The sequence below is a fragment of the Siphateles boraxobius genome, unplaced genomic scaffold (assembly GCF_051911475.1).
Source record: "Siphateles boraxobius isolate OS27281-9 unplaced genomic scaffold, OSU_SipBor_1 12, whole genome shotgun sequence".
In the NCBI taxonomy this organism is placed as follows: domain Eukaryota; kingdom Metazoa; phylum Chordata; class Actinopteri; order Cypriniformes; family Leuciscidae; genus Siphateles; species Siphateles boraxobius.
The window spans coordinates 13022097-13033642 of NW_027508722.1; the positions used below are offsets into that span (position 1 = coordinate 13022097).

The window sequence follows — 11546 nt, forward strand, 5'->3', positions numbered from 1 at the left end:
AAAAAACGTGTTTGTGTGGACTCACGCACTGGGATTTGAGACAAGACTCCAACAAAATGAACAGCGTCAATATTGGAAAATTAGCTGTGCTTGGTAACTACCTTAAAAATGGTATGACACGTTGGTAGCTGTTGTTGCTGGACCAGGAGGCTTTTACCGGGCTCTCCTTTTTTACTTCAAGGAGGCATTTGTCAAGACAATATTCAAAGGCTCTTATCTGTAATTCTGTTGTAATAAAAATAAACTCAAAACTAGTATGTAAGTTTAACGTTGTAGGCAATAGCCTTATTTTTTTTTAAGGAAAATTTTAAAAACTTTTTTAAAAAAAACGTTAGCCTTTTAATTAAGATTATGTATAACTAAAAGTAAATAACTTTGACTTATTGGGGACACGTTTTTCTGTATTAGGCCCCCTAGTGATCCCCGGCTCAGTGCTTTATAACAACTAGAAACCATCTAACATCTTACATAAATTATGTTCTGCAATTCAAAATTCCGATTACAAAGACATTAGGCAGTGCTACAAGTTTAATAAAATGTACAGCTTATCATAATTATTATTGTTTAGTTTATTTGCTTGTAATCAGCCACTGTCATTAACAAAGATACAAAATGGCAAAGATTCTGAAATCTTCTTAGGAGATCATGTTTTACAGAGTAGTAACAATAACAGTCCTATTGTATTTTACCTCAAACTATGGTTGTTGTTTAACCATTGTCATTTCCAGTACTTGGTGAAAGTAATGCATTATTAAGTAATTACTTTAAATAAAAAGAGATTACTCTTAAGTTTGTGTAATTTAATTAGTTACTTGGGATGTATTTAATTAAAGGGTTAGTTCACACAAAAATGAAAATTATCCCATTATTCACTCACCTTCAAGCCAGGTGTATATGACTTTATCTTTAAACACAATCTGAGTTATATTAAAATATCCTGGCTCTTCCCAGCTTTATAATGGGAGTGAAAAGTAACTTAGATTTTGAAGCCCAAAAAAGCACATCGATGCATCATAAAAGCAATCCATGCAGATCCAGGGGGTTAATAAAGGCCTTCTTAAGTGAAGCGATGCGTTTTTGTAAGAAAAATATCCATATTATAACTTTATAAACTATATTCACTGGATTCCGGTAACAGCCATAAGCAAGCCGAGTTCCAGCCGAAGAGTGAACTCTCATTGTAAAAATGTGTTTTTAATGTAACCTTGGTCAGTTCAAGAATAATTTATTGAATTTGATATTTATTTGAAAGAATTAAAAAGAGCAGTTTAATGTCTATCCTTGTATTTTTAGTTTTTGTGGTTAATTTTTAGGTTAATGTGGGATTTAGAACATAATTTGTAATAAGTAATGCAATACTTAGTAATTAGTAAAGTAGTCTACACTGCAGAAGATAAAATTAGTAGCTAATTCTTGAATTTTTAGAGTAACTTACCCAACATTGGTTATTTCTAAGAAAGATTAATAAAATCCTTTTAAAACACGTTTCATCTTTTACTTTAGAATATTATTACCGTATTATTTTCAGAATGCTGAAACCATTTTAATTAGTAAGATAATGTTATCACCTTCTGGGACATACAACCAATCTGAGTGAATATTTTCTGAGTGGGAGTTTGTCTCCCCCTGCTGTTCTGCTCGATATAAGCACAGAAAATACAAGCACACTTTACATAATGCATCATACACTACTTTTATTGAGCACTTTTATGCAAATAGAGGTTCAGATCATTTGAATTAAAAATCTAAATTTGAATAATATATACAGGAGTGCTTTAGTGCTGCAAAAACATCAGATTTCTAAATCCCTAAAATAAAGAACACACAACAAATACAAGTTTTAAATGTTTTATTAAAGTTATATATTGATAAACATTTGTTTTTTAAAGGGTAACGAGGGAATCTGAGTTAGTGGCAGATCATGTTGCTCTTTGAAAGTATGTCAGACGCTTTACAGTCAATAAAAGATATCGGATCATTATGTCATTAAAATATTCACAACAATAAATAGAGATTATCCCAAAATATACTGCAAGACAAATGTAACGTAGCAAGATAAAAACAGTCTACATGATACCACATGGGACCTGAATAGTTAAATGCGATTTTAAATTAGACTGAGGTGAGCAATGTGAAAAATACAGCATATAATTCACAGATACAGAGAAGGAGGAGGAAAAGATATTGAAAGTGCAGCAGTCACACTATCATCTAATTCCAGGTTTAACGTCTGTTCCTTTTAAGGTGCCAATATGGTTTTTCCTCCAAACAGGGGGAATCTGTCAAAAGACAAACAAAAAAAAATTGTTACAATCATCACTATAAAGTTGTAGAGCTTTTGCAAAGTAAACATGGAGTGTTGTATTACACACAGGCGGTGGAGAGCTGGGTTCTAAGTGTCGGCCCAGGAAAGACAGAAGTCTTCTCCAGATTAGTCCACTGCCCAGGAACATGAACCCAGTCACTAACCAAAACACACGTGGGTCCTACACACAGACACAGACACAGACAGACACACACACACACACACACACACACAAATCAGTGTGGGTCAATAAACAACATGTTCTCAGTCAGACAGTCTCAGCCTCAGACACAAAGCACACAAAATTGGAAACACTTCGGGAGTTTAAAGTTGTCATCTGATTGGTCGAATTCTACAGTATTTCCGGGAAACGGTTAAACATTCTTGTAACTAAGCCGTTGTGATGACAACTGACAATGAGTACTTACAACAGGGTTTCTGCAGGTTTCACAAAGTCAAATTTAAGACTTAAAGACCTTTTTAAGACCATTATGAATGAAATTTAAGACCTATACATAAAAATAAAAAAATGAAAATCCCTGATTTCCTTATTCGCACTGTAGGACTGGTGTCTGGTCACCGTGTGGAAAACCCAGAGCACCTCCGCTTTCAGTGTTGGCTCTGATCCAAAAGCAACACGGAGGTCGATTGCGGGAGTTGCGGAGCTACTGTGTGGGCCTAGCCTAGGCAGTGTATAAGTAGTGCTGGAGCCGCCAGATACTTGCAAGAACTGGCTGATGGCTGTCGTTTGCTGGAGACCCTTCACAGCAGTTAGATGTTTTTCACTTTTTGAATGAGGCTCCAGTGCTCCTATACCCAACTTTCCCAATTTAGTAGCTTTCTTGCATAAAAAGCAGTAGGCTTCAAATGCTTTGTTTGCAACTGGCTTTAACCAAGCACAAAATTCAAGTATCGCTAAACTTGCACTTCCCCATAGCTGAATAAAATCCGTTGTACGTCTGTCTGTGGCAGAGCCGTTGTGTGGTATCTGAGAGACGCGCCAATAACACGAAAGCTCAAATCTGAGCGGCTGTTGCATGTTGGTCTATTTTGTAGTCATAATACAGCGAATTATATTTGGACTAGCGAAATAAGGAACTTTGTTTGAAACAAAGCATTTTCAAATATACACCACGGAATATAAAATAAAAAAACTTTCCAAAGCGCTACGGGAGCATTTCAATGAGATTTACATGGACGTAGGAAAATTAACACCTATTTAAAATGATTTAAGACCTAGAACACAATACTTCAGCAAATTTAAGACTTTTTAAGGCCTTAAATTGTGATTTAGAAATTTTAGACTTTTTTAGACTTTTTAAGACCCTGCGGAAACCCTGTTACAAGGATCAATTAAATACGTGACTTTCAAAAGTATGTTAAATATGTGAAGTCTGCGGTATAGACTCTTTAAAAGTCGTCCAAGAGTTTTACAAGTCGGGCTGTTAATGTAGGGACATCGACTTGACATTTTCACATGATTGGTTGCTTTATATGTCAGTTATACAGCCTCTGGCCAATGAAAGCTGTTATGGAGTTCAGACCTTCTGCCGTTAGTCTGAAAGTCTGGCAATGCAAGAATTTCAGATTGATAACACTGCACACAATGCTGGCTTTAACACTGAAGTAAAACGGTACACAGTAATAAAACGGTCAACTGCAGAAAAACGGTACCAACCTCTTCAAAGGAAGATTCTAAATTCATTCCAAAAGCCACACCCATCAGACCAAATAAGGAGAGGGAGAAGGTTCCCATGGTGAGCTGGAGGTTCAGGCGCATCATGACATTCCGATGGCTAAAGACAATTTTAGGCATGTAAAAACGGTAACTAATCAATATCACCACACTGTACATACAGTACATTAAAACAAATGTTCAAATTTTCAAAATGTTATGATTAAATATGCAAAGAATGCATTATCTAATTAAGCTGGCAATAATCTGCATACATTCTTCAGAACAGAAATATTAATATTGGATAAAGCCAGGTTCAAAATTCTTGTTTCATTTTGATGACATATTACAGTTAAAGGTTTTTATAGAGGTAATTTTGGATATCTTTTTTTATCACTGCTGGGAAAAAAAACATGTTCACCATGTTTTTAGGAATAAAATGTTAAATAAATCAGGTGAATGGTATATGGACAAACCTTCCACATACCAAAAATCAAAAAAACTTGTTATATGTAAGTGGAAGAAAATGGCCTTTAAAAGACATGCAGTGTAATGAAATCTACAGAAAAAAACAGATAAAGTGTAATAAAATAACATTAAAATGCGTATTTTGGATGTTCACTTTCTACAAGTCTGAAAGAAGACAAATGATAGAAGAAAAATAGGCCAAAATTGAGCAGTGCCTGAACCCCCCCCCCCCCCCCCCCCCCCAAAACCCCCGTAAAATATTGCTATAACAAAATTTCTCGGTACTATACGTCTTTTTAAATGTCTCAATTACAGTAGGCCTATAGATAAAAGTTATGATAATTGTGGCTTTAAACAATTATTTTATAAATGAAATATAAATAAACCTGACGTTACATGACTATATAGTGTCGAATTGCAGAGCTTGTGCAAACATATTCGCATCACTATGATCAGATGCTTTCTTAACTGCTGTTTTCTCACTGCTGTCATGTTTGTTGTATGCTTATTTTGTTATTGAGGAAAGTGTACAGGACATATTTACATATTCGTCTAAATGGCACTCGCATCTGTGTGAATGTTTGTTAACAGAATAGTGCTGCGAAGGCATTTCAAACTTCTTTTTATCCATTAGCAAAAAATGGAAAAGAACTTCGCTGTTAGTAGGCTATATCACAAAATGAATCTTTGCAAACTCAGTGTGGCGAGCAGGACGAGGGCCGTGAGAGAACGGCGCGAGGCCGGTGGCGTGATTACTAATGAGCGACGCACCGGTCTCGTATCTCTCAAAGGAGGAGCGAAAGCATAAAAGGAGGATCGAGAGAGGCCAGGCCTGGATTTTATTAGTTTTTTGTTATATTTGACAGCAGTCGTCCATGAGGGGCTGCTGTATTTTACTTTAGTTTTGTATTTGTTTTTTTTATTATTAAAGTTTTTGAATGTTTGCCGGTTCCCACCTCCTCCTTTCTGTAACATCTAACTTCGTCACACTCAGTTTCTCCACACTCCCTTTCAATATCTTCTCCTTCTTCGTTCTTAACTTTGATGTTTACTCTGCATTTAGGCTATGTATTAGATTTAACTTCATTAAAGCAATATTTGAACTCCATAACCTTGGACTTATTGATTAATTTCACATATTCTGGATTCTCGAACCAGCATATCAGAAAGAGCATTCTGGGTTGAGCTAGAGGAGCGGAAAGACACTCTCCGTTCAGGAGGAAATACAGTATTTACAGTATCTTGATGTGTATTGTATCATGAGGTACAGCTCTAGAGCAGTTAAAAAGGCATTATAGAAGATGTGGTGTACCTATCCAGGTTAATGAAGATGACGCTCTCAGAGTCATCGATGAGGTCTTTCAGCTCTCTGGCTTTGTTGCCAAGCTCCTCTGCTTGCATGAAGTAATTCTCCAGCAGTAACTCCATCTCTTCAGCGTGATCTATACCCAGACTACTCTCCTCACTGGCTCCATGTGGACACACACACACACACACACACACACACACACACACACACACACACAGACACACACACACACACACAGACACAGACACAGACACAGACACAGGCACACCAGCAGATAAAAGACCCACACAACAATTATCAGATATTTACACTGACACCAAGAATATTTGTGTACATGTAAATGTGTTGCCATGAAGTTGAATTCTGTGATGTGTCACCTACAACACTTGCGGGTCGCTCCACTTGGTGACACAGAGTTCATCTATCAGTTCATCCTCATCCAGGATTTTAAGCAGACTCTCTTTAAACATTCTAATGTCCGTCTCTAGCTCTGAAAGGCTGCAGGGAGATAAAAAGCCTGTTTTTTTTGTCTCTCAAAGAAAATGATAGATCATGCTACTTCAAAGCTTCCACTCTAAAAGAAAGACTGCAATGACTTTAAAATAATTTTCTACCAGACAGAGAACATATTGCCTAATAATAATGAGATATGGACTAGACATGTCATTTTTTTAGGTTCACTGTATAACAGAGATCTTTCAGATATATGGTTTGATGATAAACCATGATACAAATTCCTGATGGTTAGTATTGCAATTTCATATTTTAATTATCATAAAACCCATATTTGATTATAGTGATTTTTTCAGCATTAAAGGCAGGGTAAGTGATTTGTTCCAGAATTTTTTTTTGTTATGTTGGTTAAAAGTCTCTTCACATCCTGATCGCAATCACTAAAAAAATTGTATTTATATGTATGCTCAACAGTTTACATACACCTTGCAGAACCTGCAAAATCTTAATTATTTTAACAAAATAAGAGGGATCATACAAAATGCACTGCCCTGATTAAGATATTTGTCATAAAATATGTTTATATATAGTTCTCAAGACAAAAAAGAAAAGAAAAAATAGCTAAATGTATAAAAATGACCCCGTTTTAAAGTTTGCATACCCTTGATCGTGATATGAAATTGTCATGCTCTCTCATCTCTACTTTAAGGGCTCCCTGTGGTTTTCCAATGCTTTGATGCTCGATGGTTTAATAATTTAACCAATAAAATTATTATTATTATTTTACTGCCAAAATAGTACAATATTTCTTGTTTAGTTCAATATTATTACATAACCACAATTATTATTTTGATTCTTGATTCTTATTAAGTGTACACCCAACTGTCATCATCCACAATTTTCCCAAGTTGCTCAGTGCGAAAAGGCTGTTAAATTATTATTTTCCATGCAGATGCACTCCCCTACAAAACAACCCCAACCATTCTAGTGCAAATTGTTCTTTCCCAATTAGAAAATGTATGTATTCATGTTTTTTGTTTTTTTCATATCCCAATATCCAACACAGAAAAACTAAATTCCGCTACGTCATTTTTTTTCCCAACATCGTGCAGTATCTATCTATTTAGATACCAACAGAGATTGTTCAACTTTAGGTACTTTTATTAACCCTAGTGATGAGCAAAACTACATATTTTCAAAACTGACAAGACAACTTGGAAGCTCTTAATTAGGCTTTAATACCACAAAACTATCAAAGACTTAAGCGCAAACACAGCAAGCGTTCTCCTTCAAATCACCAACCCCCCAACAAATATTACAGATACAAAGACAAGAAAACAAATCTAGATAAACTCACTAGGGGACATTACTAACAACCTAATCAGCTGTTAGACAGTCCAGTCGACTATCCTGTCTCATCCCTAATTAACACAAGAAAAACACAACAAAACAATCATTTTATAACTCTGGATAAGCTTAATAGCAATTACCCTTCAAACTATGTTATAGCGATCTTTCATTAAGATTAGCTAATAAGAAAGTAAGGTTCTTAAATGCCTCTAGCATTTGGGAACATAATGTTCTAAACACAACAACATGGCTAGGGAAAGCCTTTTAATGCAGCTTTTTAATGAAGTTAATGAACTCACCTCTTGCTATTAAGCAGGAGCAAATGGAGTTTGCTTCGGTCGGCAGAGAGGAGCTTTGGGTCGACCAACGACTCCAGACAATCCAGAACCTGAGGCTGAACTTCATTCAGTCGCGTCTGCAGCAAATTCACCTGTGCCAAAACACATGCTTACTCATATAAACATGCAACAGCACATACAAACATGGACAAATAATTAAGTAGACACAGAGACCAAGAACAAAAACATGGACAAAGATCAGACTGTGGTACGAAACAATTCCACACTAGCAATGATGATCACCAGATATCATAACAAACTCAGACATATCTATGCTTATGATATTAACTAGATATGCATCACAATATTTTTGCAGTTAGAACTAGCATTTAAAGTTTTTTTTATGTTTTTTTTAAGTCAATTACACTCACCAAGACTGCATTTATTTGATCAAAAAATACAGTATAAACTATAATATGGTAAAATATTTTTAACATTAATATAACCGTTTTTCATTTTAATATATTTTAATTTATTTAAAAAAGATAATTTTTTAGCAGCCATTACTTGACTACATGACTACAGTCATACAATCCTTCAGAAATCAGTCTAATATTGTGATTTAGTGCTTAAATAACATTTATCATTATTAATATTGAAAACAATATTGTGCAAACCATGTTTTTTTACAGGATCCTTAGGTGAACAGAAAGTTCAAAAGAACATTTATTTGAAAAGTTAATATTTTGTAACATGAACATATTTACTGTCCCTTTTGGTCAATTTAACATCCTTGCTGAATAAAAGTATTAATTTCTTTCCTTTCTTTTTTTTCAAACCTTATTGAGGCCAACATTTTGAATGGTAGTGTATATACAGTTATTGTTATTTATTGATAATAAAAAAATACTTTAAACACTCACCCTGTGTTGCAGAATGGCTTCCAGAGCTCTGAACTCAAAGGGCAGGGAGTAAGTTGCCAAATTTCCATCTCCCGCCAACTGTGGCCCAAGCTCTAACACCAGCCATTTCTCCAGGCCAAGACCACGGAAATCCAGCATCAGTAAACACTCCGGGGTGACCACTGCCTTCATGGACTACACATTAAAAAAGGAGAAAAAAAAGTTCTATAGTTCAAGTTTTATAGTACAAAAATATTTATATTCAATTTCCAAAGTTAAATGAGTTTTTATCTTTAGAATATCAATTGTATTTGGTATTAAGTATAAGATAAAGATCATCTTTAATGTTTATGAAACAATCTTCAGAAGCTCCGAGTGTGATGACGTGTGTCCATACCTCCATGCGTATGATGATGGCATTGTTCCGTGCCGTAATACTTGTTAAGTGCTGGAATCTCAGATCTCTCGCCTGTAAACTAAGCTCCTGATACAATTCAGTCTTCTTCTTTTCTAGAGAACAGAATAAGACCCAGATCCACAGATAAAAATCTAACATGGCAAATTTTGTCCATAAAACACTATTGAACAAAATTAAAGACAGGAGGATGCTCGCTCGTTCGCTTGCTCTCTCTTTCTCTAATGAATTAATTGAATGTTAAATCAGATTAAAACATGGTTCATAATACACAAAATGTATTTAAAAACATTATTTAACATACTTAAAATTGAACAGATTGAAACAGGTGGTTGATTACATAATACACAATTTAACATAAATAAAATATTCTGAAAAAAATAAAAATAATAATAAATATATATATATTTTTCCCCCAAAAGCAAACAGTCTAGTCTAGTAGTGTCATTGCATTTTAAAGAATTTCTCCATAAAATATAATACTAATTCCTCTTTTAATGATAAGCACTAAGGATTTTAAAAATGATTCTCCTTATTATTAAATAAGTTAAATATAAGTTGAATTTTGCACATTTTTGTTTGTGAAGACAGTATTTTCCATGAAAAATATAGAAGTTCACAACTTTTGCTTTTGTGTGACCATATCTTTCTATATCTAACTTTTCAGTACATGCATTGCACTGTACAGAATTTCTCCTTAAAATGTAATATATATATTACAGAGAGAGAGAGAGAGAGAGAGAGAGAGAGAGAATGTCACTCACTTTACGGTAAAACTAAATAAATTACATTTTGCACATTTTAGTTTGTGAAAATATTATGTTCCATGGAAAACATAGAAGTTGACAACATACTCCATCTTGCTTTTATTTGAGTAAGAGCATATCTTTCAAATATAACTTGTAATTAATATTTCTTGGGTCAAATGAAAAGGAAATAACATCATACCAAAATCTGGAACACACAGTAAGTTTGTGAAAAGCATCCAACTCACCAAATGATGTGACATTCCCATCACGCTCAAATTTCATCTGTTGAATGAGAATGCAAATTATTAAGAGTGAATGACCTACTCCTACTTAACATAATGGCCCTGTTTCACAGACAGGGTTTAGATTAAGCCAGGATTAAGCTTTAGTTCAATTAGGGCATTTGAGTGGCTCTGACGTATTTTAAGATGTGCCAGTGCTAATTGCTTTCAGCTCAAACATGCATTTTAGTCTGGGACGTCTGTGAAACCGAGGAATACAGTGTGTGATTCAAACTAAAAGATGCACAAATGTTTGTCTTACCACAACAAACACTGGAGCAACACTAGACAGGGCTGCCTGGGATGCATCTGTGGCTCTTTGGCGACAGGAGAAGTCTGGCAACAGAAATAAATGTTTTACTCGTGTTGTGCTACAGGGTCCCTGAGTGCTGTGATGTGTCCGTCCACACGCGGCTGTAAGAGGCCGTTTGAAAGATGATCTTGAGCACTTCACAGATCTCCATGTCCAGCATTTCATCGACACTTTCCTGAGACTCTCTCGACACACAAACCTCAAACATGGTTCCATATTTTAAAACACTTGAGTTAAAAGTCCATTTTACCCCGACACCCAGGTGAGGTTACTGTGCGATATGACACACTTGCTTTGGTTTTACTATAATTCCATGGGAACCCGATTATGTTGTTATTTTGTATTAGTTATTAGAGTAAAGAACAACATCTCTGAAATCCCGGTTATAAAAAGGAAGAAAAAAACCTCCTGGTTTGATGTATTTAACGTTAGCTCTCCTGCTAACTCGCATCCGCAGGTATCTCCGCTTTACTGTTATCTCGTAATGTATTCGGTATACGAACACATAAGTGCAGGAATAGTTCAGCGAGTTGCTGACTTTTTCAACAGTGGCTGAAACGGCATGTTTTCGGAAACTGTTGATGACGTGAGGCATGCATACAGCACGCGCTCGCCGTCGCTCCAATGGTTGGCAGTTATGGGTAGTGTCGTCACGCATGAAGCCGTTAAAGAGATAGTTCACCAGAAAATTTAATTTCAGGGTTCTAAGCCCTACTTTTTTATTTGTTGTAAAGAACTTAAATCCTACCTGGACTCTCTCAGTACATCCAGCAACTCCAAAGCTCTTAAAACTATCTCACTGTTTCACTTGCATGATACTCTTCTGAATTTATAACATGTAATTGTACTCTCAATTATATTAACCCCATGCCATTGATTTTGTATGTTCTAAGAAATGCAATATAAAAAATAAAATAAAAAGTTCACCAGAAAATTAAAATTCTGTCTCATTTACTCACCCTTATGTTGATCCAAAATTGTATGAGTTTCTTTTTTTCTGTTGAACACAAAAGAAGATATTTTAAAGACTATTGGTAACCAGACAGTT

At 35.1% G+C, this 11546-nt stretch overlaps 1 protein-coding gene across 1 annotated transcript; it reads right to left on the reverse strand.

Annotated features, from left to right (window-relative positions):
• Nucleotides 1-1834: 1834 nt before the first annotated feature.
• Nucleotides 1835-11141, reverse strand: mrs2 (magnesium transporter MRS2). The gene is made up of 10 exons (XM_077207529.1): nucleotides 10448-11141; nucleotides 10150-10186; nucleotides 9138-9250; nucleotides 8762-8935; nucleotides 7860-7990; nucleotides 6139-6255; nucleotides 5761-5913; nucleotides 3984-4101; nucleotides 2373-2486; nucleotides 1835-2279 (listed from the first exon to the last, which is right to left on the reverse strand). The coding sequence occupies exons 1-10, from the start codon at nucleotides 10712-10714 to the stop codon at nucleotides 2208-2210; spliced, it is 1296 nt and encodes a 431-aa protein (XP_077063644.1). The 5' UTR covers nucleotides 10715-11141; the 3' UTR covers nucleotides 1835-2207.
• Nucleotides 11142-11546: the final 405 nt, after the last annotated feature.

Bases quoted from the DNA above. Each gene is read 5' to 3' on its own strand.
- mrs2 (XM_077207529.1), bottom strand. From the start codon at position 10,714: ATGGAACCATGTTTGAGGTTTGTGTGTCGAGAGAGTCTCAGGAAAGTG. The intron at 9,251-10,149 runs GTGAGTTGGATG...TCTGTTCTCTAG, and splicing joins TGGGAATGTCACATCATTTG to AAAAGAAGAAGACTGAATTG. The intron at 4,102-5,760 runs GTACACCACATC...AATTGTCTTTAG, and splicing joins ATCTTCATTAACCTGGATAG to CCATCGGAATGTCATGATGC.